The sequence below is a fragment of the Mesoplodon mirus genome, assembly GCF_964341445.2.
Source record: "Mesoplodon mirus genome assembly, chromosome: 18".
Taxonomy (NCBI): Eukaryota; Metazoa; Chordata; class Mammalia; order Artiodactyla; family Ziphiidae; genus Mesoplodon; species Mesoplodon mirus.
Window position 1 is genome coordinate 22,753,878 of NC_138994.1, and position 20,463 is coordinate 22,774,340.

The following is a 20,463-nucleotide window of genomic DNA, read 5'->3' on the forward strand; positions in this document are numbered from 1 at the left end:
AATGTCTTCCCATCTTGGAGCTTCCCCCATCAGAAATATATTACTTTATTTTCAGCTGTTTTCCACTTGAACAATGCAAATTCCCCTTGGATGAGTTTTTAAGTTATATTTATTATGTAGTTTACTAACTACTTTTTAAGAGGTTCTCTTAGACACTAGATTTTGATAGGAAATAAAAAGAGGAAAGAAATGTGATATATCCAAACAATGGAATGCTACTCGGCTATAAGAAGGAATGAAGTACTGATAACACGCTGCAACACGAACGAACCTTGAAAAAAAATTAGGCTACGTGGAAGAAGGCAGATAGGCAGACCACATGTTGTATGGTTCCATTCACAGGAAATATCTAGAATAGGTAAATCCATAGAGACAGAAAGTCAGTGGTTGCCAGGGCGGGGAGTGGGAGTGACGGCTTTCCATCTGTGGTGACAAAAATGTTCTGGAGCTAAACAGTGGTGACGGTTGCACAACCTTGTGAAGACGGTAAAACCACAGAACTGTAGACTTCAGAATGATTTAATAGTGAGTTTTATGTTACATGTATTGATATTTGACCACAATAAAAACTATACATATATAAAGAAGACACATGAGGATGCCACAGGTGTGATAAGAAGTTCTCCTGTGAGAAGCAAGAGGAAAGGTTAGAAAAGGGAGACTGAATTCGTCAAAGTCCATCTCAGCCTACCTTACAAGTCTGCATAAGGCTAACTCTGCATGTTGCTAGTCCATAATTTATTCAAACAGTACTTGTTAAGCACCTACCATGTGCCAGGCACTGAGCCTGGCTCTGAGGATAAACTAGAAAACAAGAAAGAAAAGTGTTGCTTACAATTCTTCCCAGTCTATAATTAACTGGCGCAAAAGCCCCCATCCAGTTATTTTTGCAAAACTAAATATGCAGAATATTTACTGTAGAGTCATTATTATACAGTTTTTTAAATGACAGCATTTCTTCATTGATTCTCATTTTAAACCTGCCTGATAACTAGCATATCCAACAGTGAGAAAAAGGAAAAAATGTTCTATGAATCAAGATAACCACAGGATTGTGCTCTTGGGGGGCGGGGGCAGTGGAGTTGGGGTAGCGGAAGCTCCAGGGAAGAAGGATGGAATTTCGATGAGATCTGTTAATTTGCAAACTTGCTATCTTCCCGAGGCTAAATCTCTACAAAGGACAGAAAATGTGACAGCTGTACTTCTTTCAAAGTGCTCTCTGCAGTCTAACAAGCTAACACTGTTGGCAGCACGTGCATTTTGTTTTTAAATCAATTCCAATTTCAATCAAATGATTGAAAGTACAGTTTAGATTTTTTTTAACTTTTAGGAACCTCAGATCTAAAACAATCCCTAAAGCTGAGTCTGTCCTTTTTTTTAAAGACTTCCTTGCCTTGCTTGGTCATATACTCTTGCATTTACAATTTATATGAAAAACAAAGTTCTTCCTCAATCTCCACTATTTATCTTTTTCTTTTTTTGTTTAATTGAAGTATAGTTAATTGACAATGTTGTGTTAGTTTCTGGTGTACAGCAAAGGGATTCAGTTATACATATATATGTATAAACACATATATATCCTTTTACAGATTCTTTCCCATTATAGGCTATTACATGATATTGAATATAGTTCCCTGTGCTATACAGCAGGACATTGTTGTTTATCTGTCTTATATATAGTAGTGTGTATATGTTAATCCCAAGCTCCTAATTGATCCTTCCTGCCCCTTTCCCCTTTGGTAACCCTAAGTTTGTTTTCTATGTCTGTGAGTCTGTTTCTGTTTTGTAAATAAGTTCACTTGTATCATTTTTTTAGATTCCACATATAAGTGTTATCATATGATATTTGTCTTTCTCTGTCGGACTTACTTCACTTAGTATGATAATCTCTAGGTCCATCCATGTTGCTGCAAATGGCATTATTTCATTCTTTTTTATGGCTGAGTAATATTCCATTGTATACATGTACCACCTCTTCTTTATCCATTCATCTGTCGATGGATACTTAGGTTGCTTCCATGTCTTGGTTATTGTGCTGCTGTGAACACTAGGGTGCATGCATTTTTTCAAATTAGAGTTTTCTCCAGATATATGCCCAGGAGTGGGATTGCAGGATCATATTTATCTTTTATTCTCAAAGGTGTTTAAAATGGATAAATGCAGTTTGGAAAACAAGTGAGTCCAGTTACAGGTAAATTCAGGTTACTATTAGACTATGGTTTAAGTAGTTAATTTCTCCCAAACTTCTACCACAAACCGTAAAAGCATGGATGATTTCCTTGAGCCCAAATGGAGTAGAGGAAGGGTGAAATGTCTGGAATATTGATGCCTCACCCACTAGGGTGCACCTGCCTTAATTTCACGCTTCTGAATTTGCACCATCTCTCTGTATTCTCTGCACGTTTCAGCCTTAATGTATCTTCCCAATCAAATTAGGCATTTATTTAAAGCAACAGAATTAGCGACCATCTAGTTACAACAAGATGAAACCAAGCCCCAAGGAGGTAAGAGGAAATAGATGAGATTACACATGTAGTGAAAAAATACAGAAAACTGGTTAATTTTTTTTCTCTGATTTGTTGCTAAGTTTGTTGCTAAGAACTATGCAACGCTGTGGATGTAGACTTTGGAAATTTTGAGTTAAAAAAAAAGCAAGTTGAAAATAACACAAAAATAATATTAACTGCTCATGAAATTTGGAAGAAACCATCTTAGGTTTGATTTTCCATTTCCTAGGTGCTCCCTCTAGCACTTTTGTTAAGACACTGGGACCCATGGAGCAGTTTCCCTTTTTCAGAGATCAGGACCCACCTCCACAGGTCCGGATGGTTAGAATCTCAGGCTCTCAAACTGAGGCTGGGGTTTCCATCGGTAAAACCTCCAGAATGGCAGGCCCTCAGATGTGAGTAGCACTCGCCTGCCCTCACGGAGGAAAGCGAATGGGGTAAGCAGACAATCTCCCTGGGGCCTAGCAGGCAGGAATGTCAAGTTCATTAGCTAAAAACTAAAAACAGCAGGGTGGGAGACATGCTCCTATGAACAAAAACCGTAGAATCAGGCCTCCGGGCATGCCCTGGTGCAGAGGCAGGCGCGAGCTGGTGAACCGCCAACAAAATGTCATTATGAGTTGAGTTATCAAATGGTAGTGAAATAAAATAAAATAAAAATTTAAAAAAACAAACAAAAAAAAACAAATGGTAGTGAAAGAAAACTACCAATACTAATCAACCCTTGCAAACTCTTTCCCATAAAGCTCGATATCTTTTTTTTTTTTCCTAACTGATAGAGAAAGTTAGTCGTAGACTTGCCAAAGGAAAGCTTTTCATGGCCAATTTGGCTCTCCACTTTAAACCCAGCTCAGGATATTAACAAAACCTGTTGCCAAGGGACAGAGATGCAGAGTTGAGTCTAAAATACAAAAAATTATATTCAGCTAGCTGCTGGAAGAAACCCTCTCTCAGCAGTACTTCCTACTGTGGATTTGAGTCCGGCAATGAACGGCTCCCAAGTTGCAAGGCCTTCCCTACCTTGGTTCCTGCCTTTTCCCCTCCCTCACCTCACTGCCCTGCTAGATGACCCCCTACACCGCAGCCACATGAGGCTTTAGGATTTCCTGGACGCTCATGCCTGCACACACTGCCCCTCAGACCAGAGCTGGGTCTGCTCAGACTCCCCACTCCCACCCAGTCTCCAAGTCTCCCATTCCCTTTCCAAGATCTAAGCGGTTGTTCAACCTTTCCTCTGGGCTCTCATTAAGTCACAAATGTTGGTACACACGTCTGTCCCTCATTAGAACGTGAGCTTCTTGCAAGTAGAAATCATCTCTCTGCACCCTCCCTGGCATCCAGCCATGAACCACACCAAGAGCATCTAATAAGTGGTCAGGGAAAACGAATAAATGCAAGAATGACTGCGTGCAGGATTGAACAGACCCATTCAATCATCTGATGACTGACTGAATAAACAGAGGTCCTGATTTCCTGGGCCTGGTGCTCTCATTTATTTTTTATCTTTAGGCCTCAAGGGTTAGTTAGTTTCTGCCTTTATAGGATGAGCATAAGGGCTTCCCAGAGAGTCAGAGGTTGGCCTAGCATCAAGATGTGCTTGGGATGCTAGCAACAGCCCATGTGGGTGTCAGGAGATTTGTCTTCCCGACCTAATCCACTATCACCTTGGATTTCCCAGTGACTTAATCCCTCTTGATCATAACTGCTTTGTCTATAAAATGAAGTGCTTGGCCTACATGATTTCTAGGGTCCCCGCTAGATGTAACATCCCATGGTTCTAAACCCTTTACGTTTTGCCAGGTATCTATCTACCGCCCAGACTCTTTGTACCAATATACTTGGGCACCTGTCACATCAGCAGAAAGTTAATCATGTATTTATCACTCAGCCATTAGAGAGCACCAGGGCGCCTTTTCTGTGCTGTTCTTCAGTTCCAGGGCATTGACTCAGTTTGTTCACCAGATGGTATTAGTGCTCTTTTCACTGCTCAAGTGGCCTCCTTATAAAGGCAAATGCTGGTGTATATGGTCTGAGTCTCTTCCACTCACAGAGACTATGAGGGAATATGAGTAGACACAGCTCCTTCCTTAATAATTAAGTTCTTCATCATTAACAGTATGCAAATTTTAAAAATATTACGCAAATGTAAAATGCCACAGGTCACAATACTATCAAAGTTTCATTCAAGTTGAAGGCTAAGCAGCCGTATTCGCTGTTTTCATTTTTCCATGTATTTCCTGATTTACTATGTCAATCCGTTTGTCTCACTTACGCCCGTACTCAGATGACCTGTTCCCACAGCCCCTCTAGGTGGGCAGCAGGCCATGCGTGTCACCCTCGCACTCCTGGTGTCTATGAACACCTGACTCAGACCACTCAGATCCTGACTCAGATCCACTCAGTCCAGCACCCACCCATCGTCAGAATTATTTTTTCTTTTGCAAAACAGAGATTTTGATCTCAGACCAGAGACTGTAACTAGTCAAACAATGGTGGGTACTCAAGTACAAAGTCACACAGATGCAGGGCTAGTGGCGCTTTTACACCCTGTGCACACTGATAAGGTAACAAAGCCTGGTCTGCAGGGGAGAAGAGTAAAGACTCTTCTAGAAAAGCAGAACGAGGCCCCTGCAAAGGGAGAGAGGAAGGAGTCAGAAGATGCCTTTCTCAGTTCCTATCAGGCTCCGCTGTGCCTCCTGCAACTGGACTCAATAAAATTCTCCTTCATAAAGACTCTTTTATTGGAGGGAAAACAAAACACACACAAATACACAAATGCATACACATACCTGTGATCACTCTACCTGTATATTGTATACACTCTTCCTAGGTCGTAAGCATCTTTCCATTAGTGGTTTCGTCTGCCTTCATTACCTATTACATCAGGTAGGCATCTGTAACTTCAGCTATCCCCTTATTATTATGCAGTAGGGTGTTTCTATTTTTCACTATTTTCACGTGACAGTTACGTAGTGAAAACCATGAACTTTGGGATTTCAATGAACTAGACTCAAATCCCAGCTCTGCAAACCACTAACTGTATGATTCTGGGCAAGTTATTAACCCAAGTTCCAATTTCCTCCTTTGTAAAACGGGGATAATTTTACCTACCTCTCTTTATGAAGATTAGCCCTAGTAAGTTTAGTGCTTATCACAAAGCCTTGCACACAGTAGGCACTCAAAAATCACTCGCTATTTAGGAGAGAGTCTCATAAACGGGAACGAAATTGTCCGGGTTCTCGACACTGCCCAATTGCTTTCGCAAAGACTCTGCACCCCTGATATACTTTTTTAAATCGAATTATAATTAACATATATTATATTAGTTTCAGGTGCCCCCCCCTCGCCGATACCCTTTTTAAAACAGAAAAGCAGCACAAACTTTCCTCTAGAAGTTTCATTTCTCCTTCCCAGCTTTGCCTTGGAATTGAAAGTCTAGGAGTCAGGGCTGCTTTTCCACATGAGACCATATTCACCTCCGAATCTGAGACGGAAAATCAGAGGCTGGTTTTAGCCCTAAAACCAGTGGTCTGACCATCCAGCTGATTCGCTACTTCCTCTTTTCCTCTGACTCTGCTGGTCCCACTTAGAGAGCTGTGTGCAGGTCCTCAGCGAGGAGATAAGTCTGGGCTCGCTTTAAACAAGCCCCAAGCTAGTTTCTGTTGCCCTTTTCCTCATATCCGCACACCCCGGCTGCCTAGGAAGGCATCATCACACTATAGGCAGGTGAACAGAGACTGCATCCGAAGCTGCAGCAAACAGGTGAGGTGGATACTTGTCTCTTATATGCAGGGCCAATATGGAATAAAAACTCACATTCATGCCTGGCTTCTGCACCCTGGGTCCTCAGACCCCTTCACCCTCTGATCCCCACTTTCCAGCTGACCTCCCTGCTGATGATTTCTTTATTCCTCTTCCATGTTGGCTCATCTCATTCTTGACTTTCTGCCTCACGACTGCTTGCCCACCTGTTCTCTTGCTGTTTGGATCACCTGCCCCGGGACCATCCACCCAGCTCTGAGGGATGCCTTACCTTCCTGTGGCCTGTTCTGGGTTGCCCACCTGGCCGCACACTTGAAGGATGCTGCCATCAATACCCTGGCAGGACAATCTGACCGACGATGGACATCTGTCCTAAGCTGGGAAAGTTCCTTCCCACTGACCTTGCCCCTGACCACCCCATATAACACATCCTGACAGTTTCATCCCTTACTGTACCCTCTTCCTGAAGCTGATACGGGTACTTTTATTCAGAATTTTATGCTAAACATACTCAGACCACATAAAATAAAGCTGCCTATTAACACGAATAAGTAAGACACACAGGTTGAAAAGACCTGTTGGTAATAATCAATATTTGAAAAGCTTGGTAACGCTCGAGAAGTACTTTTTTTTTTTTTTTCCTAAGGCTTACAGGCCTTTTCTAAAAATAAGCTTTGCCTGGCTACAGATCCTTGGTTCTTACTCACTGCCATTCCCTCTTAAGCTTTGTTCCATTAGGACTGGAACCATTTGTTACAAAGGGAAAGGCCTCCGTATATGTGCACGGAAGGGGCATGTGACAGCCACGGACGGTTCACCAGCAAACACTAATTAAGTCTGGGAATCAAGACAGCAACAGCGCGTATGTGTGTGCATGTGTGTGTGTGCAAGCGTGTATGTGTGTGTATGTGTGTGTGTGTGAATTTAACAACCCCCCTTCCTGCCGCCCCCCAGTTTAGAAGCATCCAGTCTCTCACTAACAACAGAAAATCAGAAGAAAGAGCCGGTAGTGTGCTCAAGGACCAGACGGCAAGTCTCCTGTTTTACTTGCTTATTCTCCCGAGAAGCACGACACCGAAAACTCCATTTGGCCAAGTTGATGTCCTCCCTCTACCAACAGGCTCTAACCCAGGTCGAGGGGTGCCCTTCTCCGTCCTCCGTACCCCAGCGCAGCTTGTATCAAAACTACACGCGTATCACGCACAGGAGCGTTAACCTGCTGACGTGCTCATGTTCTCATGCTATGGGTCGGACGCTGTCCCCTCCCCCAAATTCCTAACTTGAAGACTTAACCTCCAGCGCCCCAGAATGTGAGAATTTGTCTTACTTAGAAATAGGGTGGTTGCATATACCATTAAGATGAGGTCATACAGGATTGGGGTGGGTCCCTAATCCAATAGGACTGGTGTGCTTATAAAAAGGAGAAATTTGGCGATGGCGCACACACTGGGAGAAGGCCGTGTAATGATGAAGGCAAAGATCTGGGCAATGCTTCTACAAGCCAAGAAATGCCAAAGATCGCCTGCAAAGCCCCAGAAGCTAGGAGGAAAGCACGGAGCAGGCTCCCCCTCACAGACCTCAGAAGGAATCTACCCTGCTGCTACCTTGAGCTCAGACTTCTCGCCCCCAGGACTGTGAGACAACAAGCTCCTGTTGTGCAAGGCACCCACTTTGCGGTACTTTGTTATGGCAGCCCTAGCAAATGAACACATCCTCCTAGACGGTGAGCTTCTTGAGGGTAGAGATGGAATTCTATGCACCTTTGTAGTCACTGAGCACAGCGCAAGGTGCAGTTTATTTATATAGTTGTTCAATAACGCTTGTTAAATTCAGCCAAGACATATATGGTCCTCTGCCCCCGACACACAATCTCATGCGTTATCCCCACCCTCTGACCTGCCAGCACTGACTTGCTGTCGGTCTTGCCTAAGGACGGGTCACACCAGAAAAGAAAGATTGAAATTTAAGACGGAAAATGTCATCCTAACCCTAGGGTGTCAAAATTTCTCAATCTCATTCTTAAATCAATTCCAGAACTAAATCTGCATTTCCCCCCCTACTTTACCTATAAAAATAGAAACTCATTCAAGAACAAAGTCCCAAGCAAGGAGACTTAGCAAGCCACTTGAAGGAGATGACAGAATTGGCAGGTCGGTCCTAGCCCCCTGGCTGATTGTATGTTCTCTTTAACTGCCCAGCAAGGTGAGGCAAAAACTGCCCCGTGGCTTTCCTGACTCAGACTGGGGGTGATTCAGCCCACCCACCCAGTCCACTCTACGGACCCTGAGCTGAATGAAGTCACCAAGGAGAAAAAGGTGACTTAGTATAGTTACACTGAGAAACAGCCTATTGTGAGCTCCAGAGCTGTAGGTCACTGTGTTTTTGAAACCAAGATAATGAAAGAAACACAGATTTAATCTAACAATTGTATTAAAGTATCAATTGTATTAAATCTGTTCACCTTTTAAATGGAATTTTTCGGAAATTAAAAATACACACAAAAATGTATGAACCCCCTTGCCAGTACCCGGTATCATGCTTGAGAAAGTAAGTTTGGTAAAACAAAGAACTTTCTGGAGCACTTCTCTTCAGGTAAAAGCAAAATGAGAATTCAGAAGTGCAGTTTTCCTTCTTTTCAACGGACTTCAGCTAATTCTAGAAAAGAGAAAAGGAACTAAGAAGTGGAAAAGGCAGGTTGGCAGGTTATGAAAAATGAAAATTACAGCTGTGGCCATGCTCTGGAAACTATTCCCTGACCTAGGTAGACATTGACTATTGAACCAACAGCTTGCTTATATAATTACAGTGTGCCTATAAACCCAGTTGATATGATATACTTGTTTAACTATTAACCTCTAGATTTCCTGGAGTTTCCACAATCCAAAAAAAAAAAAAGCACCTAAAAGTACGAGATATGACATGTTCCATTTATTAACCTCCTGTGATCATAAGTGATAAAACCGTATTGAGCTTGCTAAGAAAAGGAAGTTCTTAGAAAACACACATAAGGTCTTTGAAGCTCCAGAGATTTTCCTAGGGCATCTTCTCTTCTTTATTCTTCTGAGGAATGGTTCTGCCTCTATCAACATTGGACTGGTTATTCTATTGATCTTGAAGTCAAGATCCTTCTCCATATTTACTTTGGATCTAGGACACCATTTCCTCAACAGCTCTGAAAATCATATTGATACTTGCACGCTCGTTGTAAAAAATTTTCCTGATCCCCCTCACCTGCAGGGCTTTCTAACCCATAGTATCTATTCTAAGCATATCTAGGCTTCTAGCTTGTATTCTGTACATTTCTGTGCAACCTTACCTCCTACTAGACTCTAAGCTCCTTAAAGCCTAGAGGGAAAGAAAGAGTAAAGCAAAGTTATGCTTATGGCGAGCTTACTATAGCTCAGTGCCTCAAACCCAGAAGAGCTCTCAGTAAATAGTTCCTGAACAAATGAATGCCAAGCACTGGCCAAAGCACCTTACATACATAGCCTTGCTTAATCGTTATAACGATCCTGTGAATGAGTATCAAGTCTCTCCATTTAGCAGGTCAGGAAACTGAAGCTAGAAGTCAAGTAGATTTTTCAAGGCTCAGAGCTAGTAAGTGGGAAAGTAGAGCAGCATGCATTTTTATTTCGTTCCACCTAGCACAGTATCTTAAACATAGCAATCAGTAAAAAGTTATTTGTTGAACTGATACGGACAGGCCCTTTATCCACGTTCTCTCTTTAGATGTGTTTGGAATCTTTGGGGTTATTTTTTTCAATGGCCAAGAAGTTTGGGGCACGGGAAGGAGTAAGTAAAGCGGGGAGAAGATGCCTATAAAGATTTCCGATATCACGGAAAGGCTGTCTCTGCACGTTCACTACAGAATAATTCCCAGACTCTGCCACTCTGTCCCCACTGGTTCTCCAGACTCTAGCCTCTCCCTTATCTCAAACTCATCCCTCCCATGTGGGACTGGAGGAGGGGAATAAATAACTCGTCACTCAACACCCAGGCCACCTACTCCCATGGCTTCTGTGAGGGATCAAGGGAAGGAATCACACACAGGCGCTCGCTGCTGTGCTTGGCTCGAGAGACAGCTGGCAGAAGGCTCACTGGTTTAAGAGAGAAACCCCCGTTTCCTATACCACAAAAAAGACGTGATTCCGGTTTCCTCCACTCTGTCCAGGGAAGAGGGAAACAGTGAAGATGCGGGTTCAGGCCCAGTTTCAAGGAAACTGCACCTGTTACTTTTACATAGAAATAACCAAGAAGAAAGGAAATCACTAAGCCAAAAAGGCTTGTTCCTCTACGTAGGTATGTTGCCAAATGGGCCATGTTCTCATTACTGTTTTAAAACAATTCAACTTGGATGTGCAGAGAAACACATAAAGTTTAGATCTGCTTAGTTACAGCCTCTCAGAGAGCTAATGGAATCAACATTCATTACTGAGGTTTAACATAAACTTCCTGTCTGTACACACCTGTATCTACCAGTAGACCTACCAGTAGACCAGTTGTAACCAGCTTCCTTTAACCAATGGGCAGTTTGTACTTGGAACTCAAGCTTAAAACTCAGAATGCGTCAGGCTCAATAGTCTATGATTAACAGAGGCTTAAAGGAACAAGTCAGAAGGAATCCATGTATAGGTAGACACAGGTCAGCCCCTCCTAATTACCCTACCTGGCCCTGGTATGCACAGGTTCCCATGGCATCCATTCATGTTTTCCATCTCCAACCATGTCTTTTGGGAAATGGGTTCAGACATTTATTATGGAGTGACACCTCCAGTGGAGTAGCCAGGAGCCCAGGTCCTGGGGTCACACAGACCTTGATGAAAGCAACTGCTCTGCCACGATCAACCTTGACATTTAACCTCTGGCCTCAGTTTGCTCATATACAAAATGGGGCATCACCTCATCGGGCCCTAGTGAGGGGAGAAGGAGATAACTCATGTTGGTCACTAAGTGCTGTATCTGGCGTAGAGAAGGGCTCTCCATCAGTGCAACCACCTAAGATGGTAGAAACGATGGCACCTCCTTGTACGGGACTTGAACGGACCTCACTTGGAAGGTGGTGAACAAACCTGGGCTCGTCCTACCAAAGCTACTCTGTCCTCAGGTAGCCTCCATCCCCATCCTCCCCTCCCTTCATTTCCAGAACCTGTGCCAGGACCTTCCCTGCTAAATACGCACAATCCCCACAATATCAGTGACTCGGAAAGCAAAAGGATGCTCATACGCAAAAGAAAACTGTCCCCAGGGCTGGGGCAGTTCATGTGAGAAAACGGCTCTAGCCTTTGTAGGAGGCGACAACCGGAAACCCATCTGGGTGAGATGGAGGCTTCTACAATGAAGGGGGGCTTCCATCCTCATTCCACACAGACGACATGATGGCACCTCTGACCTGGGTCATGGCAGGAATCAACAAAGCCAGGCAATGGTGGTAGCATGAGAGGTGTTTTTAGTTCGTTTGTTTTTTAAACACAATATGGGATGAAGAAGGGGAGGATGAAGGGACCAGGAGAAGAACTAATGAACAGCCTCTCAACGGGAGGGGAAAGAAAGGCAAGAAAGGCAAAGAGACGTCAAGCAAACAGGAAGAGTGCAGCTGAGGGGAAAGGACCCCAGGATGGGCCAAAGGAGACGCGGAGCTCCGCTGAGCGGAAATGAGCAATGGCCGGCCAATCTCACAACCAGGAGAAACACCGCTCAGACGTTTCCTGTGGGCTGGGCCCCAGAGGTCGCTGGCTGAGTCATGGGCGAGTAGTTATCCAGGTTAACAACTTCCAGTTAAAGCCAAAGAGGAATGTAATACGGACCAGGAGTCATTACATGATTGAGGAAAGTCAAAAAGGGCAAGGTCACCAAACTTCTTTTGAAAAGGGCCAGAGAGTAAATGTTTTGGGCCCTGCGGGACATAAGATCTCCATCACAACTGTTGGACTGTACAACCGTAGGGGAAAAGCAGCCCTAGAGAACCTGTAAATGAATGAGCAGAGCTGTGTTCCAATAAAACTTTATTTGTAGACACTGACTTCAAATTTTATATAATTTTCATGTGTCGTGAAATGTTATTCTTTTTATTCTTTTCCCAATCATTCGAAAATGTGCAAATCATTTTAGCGCACAGGCTGTACTTAAAAACAGGAGGGGCTGGATTTGGCCCCCAGGCTGTAGTTTGCTGGCCCCCGGTTATGAGCTTGGGCCCCGTGGCCAAACATGCCTGGCCTTGCATCCTGCCTGGGCTGCCTGCTGGTTCTTCAGCCGTGGGCAAGTTCATGAACTCACCTGAGCCTCAGCTTCTTCATCTGTAAATTAACGATAACTGTATCTGTCCCCCTAGGATTTATGTGAAGTTCAAAAGTATAGTACCTGAAAAGTGACTGACATAAAATAAGTGGTGATGATGGTGATGGTGATAGAACTGGGTATCTGGGTGTGGGTCGTGATGGCATCAGATCTATAGCTAATTGTCTCTGAAAAAAAAAAACCCCAAAAACCAAGGCTGACCCCAATCCAACTTAAGGAGGGATATACAGACTAGAAAATAAAACAGATGAAGAGAGATTCAGCAAGAGCCTGTTTAATGCTTCAACTCAGAACTGAGTTGACTAAATTACGATGATTTGTAACAGACTTCGTGTGTGTAGGTTATAACCTGACTACCCTTTCAACTGCAGAAAGAGGGGGTTTTATGAACCGTGTACCAAACCTTATGGACCAGCTCAGGAAAGGAAGACCATCTGAGGAAGCAGAGTAGGAAACAGAACCTAGGGCGGGGCGCGTGGAGGGGGCAGCAGAGACAGTGGTAGGTGGTCGGGAAGGAAGTTGTTTCATTGTGGGGTTATCCATGCAGAGTTCCCTGTTTTGTCATAGGGCAGCCAGCTGTTAAAAACTTTCAGGTTATCTCTCCCAACGCTTCAGAGGCTCAAGTTCAGAGGTAACTTACAAACCAGCTCCTAAAACCAGCACAGGGTGGAGGAATTCACTTCAGTCCTAAAGTCCTTAACTTAAGTTATCCCACGGGACCCTTCAGACAACCCATCTTAGTTCTGCATAGTTTTAAAAGAGTTAATAGCCAAGGATCAAGCAAACTTTAGATCTGTTTAGGCGGGAGAAATCACACTTCTTCAGCCATTGTTAAGTTGCTTTTTATGCTGTTCTTGCAACTTCCAAATAATCAAGCAAAGATAGAATGGAAATATTAATGCAAAAAAAGGAAGCAGAGGAAAACTGCATTATAATTTAACTACCCCACACCTTTTATGAAATGTGGGGCAAAATGACAGAGATCTCCACGGATGAAAAATACTTTCACTGTCAGACATTTATTGAGCACCTAGTATTTATAAGCTCAATGCTCAAAGAGGCAGAGTTGCAAAGATGTATAAGAAGAAATATGAGCTACCCAGCAGGGGCTCTCAGAGATCGTCCATAAAAGGCAAACAACAATTACAGTGGTTAAAACTTACAGCTGTATAGTGTAGGCATTGGGACTTAAAATGAGAGCATTCGCAAAATATCCTTTGGCAGAAAATGGGTAAGAAGCCCCACCACCATGATTGATGTACCACCATTTCTTGGGCACAGAATAAGAACCCCTGCTGATTGTACTGTCAGCCTTCCTTACCAGCCTGCTCTGCACAGAAACAAACAAAACAAAAAATATGAAATATACTAAAGATTCTGGGGGGAAAAAATGTTTTATAAATGTGGATTACTAGTGTTTGTGTGTGATTTAGTGAAAAGAACACTGGGGCAGAGAAGCAGGAGATGTGAGTTCCACCTATGGTTCTGTCTTCAGGCAAATCACTTTCTTCCAAAGCTTCAGTTTGCTCATTTGTAAAATGAGATGATTAGACTATAAAACTCCTTTCAAAGCTCTAAATTCTACTACTTAGTATCAAGATGCATACATAGGCGCGTTTACTAAGGAAGGCTATGTTAAGAATACGTGAAGTGTGATTGACTTGATAGAATTTCTGAGGTCATCAAAGTCGATCCTTGCCTTAATTCTTCTAACAAATCTGGTAAAAGAAACCACTTTTTATGATTAGACATTACACATGAAGCAGAAAAAAAAAGAATTATTCTGCAACAATGCACATAACACAACCAGGTGCTTATGTGAGAATTATTTATGAAACCAAAGAAAAACTACTTTTGCCTGTAGAGATAACTGAAAATGCAGAAATGTCCAGAAGTTAGTAAATTCCAGATGGAATTTAAATCAAATCATTACACTTTTCTTATTATTTTCATAAGATCTGGATAGGTATAATTAGTATAACAAAATGAGTTTATAAAGTGTAAGTTTAGTTAAGACATTTTGGTTAAAATTAAAATTAGAACTCACCAGGGAATTAAATTGTTTAGATGCATTAAAGCTGAGCCCAACTTTCAACCCATGATTACCTAAGCTCTGCCATCTTGGAATGTTCTGACCTAACTTTGAAAATAATTTGATCCCCAAATTAAATTTTTAAAGATACATTTTATGAGGAAAAAAAGAAACACAAACACATGAAACACAAATGTCAAAAATAAAAGAAAAATTCAACTTCTTTTTCACTAAGAAATGCAAATAATAGTAAAATACTGATACTTTTTATCAAATTGGCAAAAAATTTTTTTCAAATTATTATACCCAGGATGAAGGAAAGTGAGCATAACCTTTCTTTTTCTTTCTTTCTTTCTTTCTTTATTTATTTTTAGCTTTTATTTTATATTGGAGTATAGTTGGTTTACAATGTTGTGTTAGTTTCAGGTGTACAGCAAAGTGAATCGGTTATACATACACATATATTCATTCTTTTTCAAATTCTTTTCCCATTTAGGTTATTACAGAATATTGAGTAGAGTGCCCTGTGCTCTACAGTAGGTCCTTGTTGATTATCTATTTTATATATAGTAGTGTAATTTATTTGGCAATATTTAGCAGGATGCTTAAGAGGAGAGAATGGGCACTTCCACACATTACTGGTGAGAATAAGAACTAGTTGTAGGCACTCTGGAGGGCAGTACATCCATGCCCGCCCTTTGCTCAGCACTTCCACTTCTAGGAATTCATTCATCCTAAGGAGATAATTGGGCCAATGTGCAAAAATGTGTGTTCAAGGTATTCCTTGCAGTTTTGTTTATAGCTGTAAAAAAGTGGAACTCTGTGAAAGTCCAGTTGGAGATTGATGAAACAGCTACATTCTTACAAATTAAAATGAGCAATTGCTAAAAAGAATGAGGAAACTGTATGTGCATGAGTATAGAAAGATGTCGAAGATATATGGAGTATGAAGCAAGTTGCAAAATATCATATAGTGTGTAAAAGAGCACGTATGGAAATATATGTATGCTTGTACAAATGCAAAGAGTCACTAAAAAGTTAACAGTAGGTAGCTGTGTGTGGTGTGACTTTGAGTAATTTTTATTTTCTTATGAATTTCTCTTCAGCTTGAATTTTTTTCAATGAGTATATATTGTTTTTATAGTAATAAAAAAGCTATTTTTAAAAGGTGAACAGAAGAATGGGTCATGGGGAAGAATTAGATATCCATAACCTGTAGCTCTGTGTCCTGGAATTTAGTCTAAGACCACAGTATGCGTAATAATGTATGAACTGGGATGATTATCATAGCAATATTCATAATATTGAAAGTTAATAAACATTAATGTTCTATTTAAATAAATACACTAGAATTAGACATTATTAATATAGAAATATATTAACTTGGAATATTTCACAGTATTATTGGTAAGTGAAACAAAAGGCAACTAAATAATTTTATACACATTTTGGATTTATTCATATTCACATATATATAGAATAGAAAAAAGTCCGAAAGCATATATGCCAAAATGTATACTGTGGTAACTAGTGATTCTTATTTTTCTTCCCTACATTTTCAAATGTTTCTACAATAAACAAGTATTATTTATGTACTTTTTTCTTTTAAGTTTTAAAAACATCCCTTATAGACCTTTCAGACTTTAAAATAAGGCAAGGTAGTTATAATGATACTAATCGGTGAAAAACAAAGGAATGAGAATCTCAGCCCTTTGCTCCAGCATCAAATTACCACCAAGAGACCCCAGGAAAGCCCCTGCAGCTGACCTGCAGCATGTTGTAAAGTAATGAATGCCACACTGATGCAAAACAAACTCAGGAAACCCAGGGTACCTATTCTGATTTTGTGTCCTACGATGTGCGAGGTTATAAAACATACTGGCTCAGGTTACAGGCTAAGCATGACAGGTCCCTCTGGTGCAACCTAACAAAGGAATTTACAGAATGAGAAATTTACACATTTCGTTTCCCAGGGTGGAATGAACTACAGAAGCAAAGGACCCACAGTAGGGTTGAGTCCTTGCCTGTCACTCTCCTACATGCTTCTGAATTATGCCTTATACACAGTTCCCATGACACAATGTACCTATTACTATTTTAAACCAAGATAAACTAATATTTTTTGAAGGTGAATAGAAGGAGAAGTGAGAAGAAGTGCATTTGTAACAAGGTCAAACTCTTTGTATATTTTCAGGTGAACTGGGGGGGTGCCAGCCCTCTCCCCCCCACCCCGACCCTCCCTCCTTCAGATCATTATGGCTGGTAACAATAGTTTTACTTTCCCGGGTAATGTAGATGACACATTTTTCCTGTAGCCTGTCTTCCTGTAAAGTGCAGGAATTCCTGCACCTTCTGGGTGCCCTTCCTGTTAACTTACATTTCAGATTTCCTCAAAAGGCATTCTACCACTTTAATATTTGAAAAATGTCAGCTCAACCCCAGATAGCTAATATAAACAAGCTGAAAAGCATACCACCTAAAGTTACAACTGTGGAAAACAAAATTTCTTTTTAAGAAATTCTTTCTCGGAATCTCACTGTTGGTAAGGCTGGAAAGAAGTAACCCAGTCCTTCCAGCTCCCAGGGAGTCTGTAATTCTTTTGCCTCTGCTGTGCCTTAAATTAGAGGTCTGTAAAACGGAATTATAGTGATCTAGAAAGTTCGTGAAGGTCCTTGAATTGAACATGTTGTTAAATCCTTCAATACTGTGAGGTTATAGCCACCTTTCACTTTTCCTCCATTTCATTTGGTTAGAGTATTACAAAGAAGTTTGGTACTGCAAAAAAAACAAAAACAAAAACAAAAACAAAACACTCTCTTGGCCATTTCAGAATACCGTAGCTGAATTAGGCCAGTTCCACATTTAAAGCCCAGGCCAAAAGTCTTTGCCATTTCTGAAATGATCACACACTTCCTTCTATCAAAACTTTCCTTTTGGACAGGAATCCCATGCTCACACCAGATGCACCTTCCAAAGGGGACCCAATTAAGAAAACTATTTGGATAAATGGGAATTAATGTAAAGAACCACCAGTACCTGATCTACTAAGGGTGCACCCATAATGGAAGAGTGCCATGCTAATACGTTTTTCAGTTTCCCAACTTCTTCTGCTAGGAGGGAGCCGCCTTAGGAGTGAGCCCCCCAAAATGCACAAAGAAACCTGATTGAGTTTAAACCCTAAGGTTCAAAGATAAGATCACTAGAGCACCCCCTTCCTATCTCCCAGAGAGATCACTGCCATCTCTAAACTGCAAATGCACCATTTTGCTTCACTATCTATGCAGTTATCTTATATCACAATGGTTTGCATACGTGCTTTCTTTCACCAACTACATGGTCAATTCCTTGAAGGAAACAACTACATATAAAATATTTTTGTATGTCCCCAAATCCTGTGCACTACACACACACACACACACACACACACACACACATCTCATAATATATTTACTCATATATTAAACTGACCTGAATGAATGAGTGAATGCAAACCAAATACAAAGTAACTAGATGCAATCTCTCTCATACATCAAAGCCTGGAATGCCCTCCTAAGCTATTATTTCTCTGCTCAGTTAAAAGATTGTCGGTTTTCCCAATATTAAGGAACATTGGCAGCTCATAATGCCAATTCCTAGGTACTTCGGCACTCTTAGCTTTTCAGATTTCCATTTTTTCCCCTAATATCCAAAGAAAAGAAGAGCCCTACTTTGAATTCTTTAGAATATATATTACTTCCTTCTGGGGCTGAGATGTATGATTCCCAAAAGGTAGAACTAAAAAGTGACACAACAACTCTCCCAAAAGTAGCAGAACGCTGATGAGACACTTGAATTTCACTGGATCTTACTTACCTAATTCCCTGGGTAGCCTAACTCACCTTGTGCTGAGCTCACCTCTCCTTTCCATACATTCTCACAGGGCATATGCTTTCTCTATGCTCAATAGGGATTTGTTCTGAAACAAGTGACTTACAGTCCTAGGGCCACCTGACAACACCCCCTCAGCTCTCTAATGCCATGTCAGGATTTTTATATTTTTAATCCCCTCCCCAGCATGACATTACGCCTGCAAAGTACAACTGTGTAAAAAGAATATTTTTAAGAACAACAAAAAAAAAAAAGAAAGAAAGAAAACAACCATAACCCTGAACTTCTGACCTATTACAGCTGACTAAATATATGCAATTACACACTTAAAAGATTTCATTATGGTTGTCAATGAAACAGTGCAGTCCTCCCACATTGGCGTAATGCTTAAAAGTACAATTTTTCTCCCAGTATTTTCCCTCGAGATGCAAAGCATCTCCCAAATGGGAAGATATAAAACCTCGATGTCCTCATTGCTGCTTCTAAATACTGTGAACCAATAAGGAATTGGTGTAAAGTGCAAAGTCTCAGAAGGAGAAAGACTTCTTGTCTGCTTTTTTGTAAAATGCTATTATTCACCTTTACTTCCTTTAAAGATCAGAAGTTGTTTAATGTTCAAAACGATACCAATGGAAATTTAACTAAATACTAGCACCAACAATTCATTCCCAAAGGAATATAAGATTACATTAATTTCCTACTAGTTTAAATCAAGTTTTACCTTTCATTTTCATCTACAGACTTTTTAAAAGTTTGTATTCCTGTTGCACATAAAATTACCTATTATATGTGTGCATACTAAAGAATTTTACAATTATATAAAGCATTGCACATTTAGACGCCACCAACCTGCTCTATCTCTCCTGACTGTGCAAAAGGCAAAAAGAGCTCAGTAATCCTAGCAGAAGAATGCAAATAACGTCAATGCACAGCTGAACTGCAAGCCCTGCCTTACAGGAACTCTCTGTGTCTGCAAAAAAAAAAAAAAAAAAAAAAAAAAAAGAGACACATACTAAACAGGAAATGCAACTGAGATGTGGAAAACCTCAAACTTAAAAATGCAATCGCCAGGCGAAAATTGCATCCATGCATTCATAAATGCATGCACAACCCTTTGCATTTTTGCAAGTAATGCAAATAGGCTCTTACCTTTCGACTGAGACATTTTCCCCTTTCCTTTGATGGGGGAGGGGAGCACAAAAGACTTTGCCTTGCTTCTCTTCTGTAGCTAGTTTTGCAACAAAGATGCAAGCTGCAGGCGTGCAATCTTCATGCAAGTGGAGTTTCTCTTGACCGAGGCAGCAGATGGACTTTCAGGGAATCCAGATGGAAATGCACACCTTGCAAAACAGACTGGAAAGTGATTTTCCCCCCAGTTGCAACGTTAGGGAAGGCTGTGCTGCAGCTACATGATGGGCCAGGGCTGGCAGCTAAAAGCTCCAAACTTGGAACTGAGTATCTTAGTGCGCAGACGTCCTTCCTGCGAAGGGCGCGGGGGCCGCTGGGAAATGTAGTTCCCGAGCGGAGTCCACGGGGCTCTGATTTAAGGACACGTGGTCGCGCGGGTCGCTGAGCGGGGTGATTGGGAGCAACATAGGTTGCATCCAGGTAAACAAGTCATAGACGCACTCGGTACTAAGCGATGGGAGAAAAAGGCAAGGCCCAGGGGAGCGGGCATTTACGTTCTCCAAAAGCCCCTGAAATAGCCAAAAAACGTATCAGTTTGGCTAAAAACCACTCGGCCCGCTCAGAAAGTCAGTTTCGGGGTTCAAGTGTTTGCAGGGCAGCACCTGTTGGACTGTTCCTGCCTGTAGACGTTTTATTCCTCTCAAACGTGCATTTTAAAAAATCTTTTTCTTGCCTGGAGAATTTGCTGGTGATCTGGCTGGGCGGAGGTAACAGCAGAGGAGATGCAAAGGATCCAGGTCGGTTGCAGCCAGGAATCTGAAATTCAGTCCTGAGGCGGAGTGGAGGTGGGGGATCGGGGAGTTCTCATTTCTT

The 20,463-nt window shown here is 41.6% G+C and overlaps 1 protein-coding gene across 2 annotated transcripts in view; it reads right to left on the reverse strand.

The window, feature by feature from the left end:
• MAP2K6 (mitogen-activated protein kinase kinase 6) overlaps positions 1-19,896 on the reverse strand; it is a 126,809-nt gene extending 106,913 nt beyond the window's left edge. For both annotated transcript variants that reach the window (XM_082603664.1, XM_082603663.1), the window contains exon 1: positions 19,612-19,896. In XM_082603664.1, coding sequence (XP_082459790.1) covers positions 19,612-19,627 — 16 coding nt within the window. In that variant the 5' untranslated portion in view covers positions 19,628-19,896. The remainder of the gene's footprint in view (positions 1-19,611) is intronic.
• Positions 19,897-20,463: the final 567 nt, after the last annotated feature.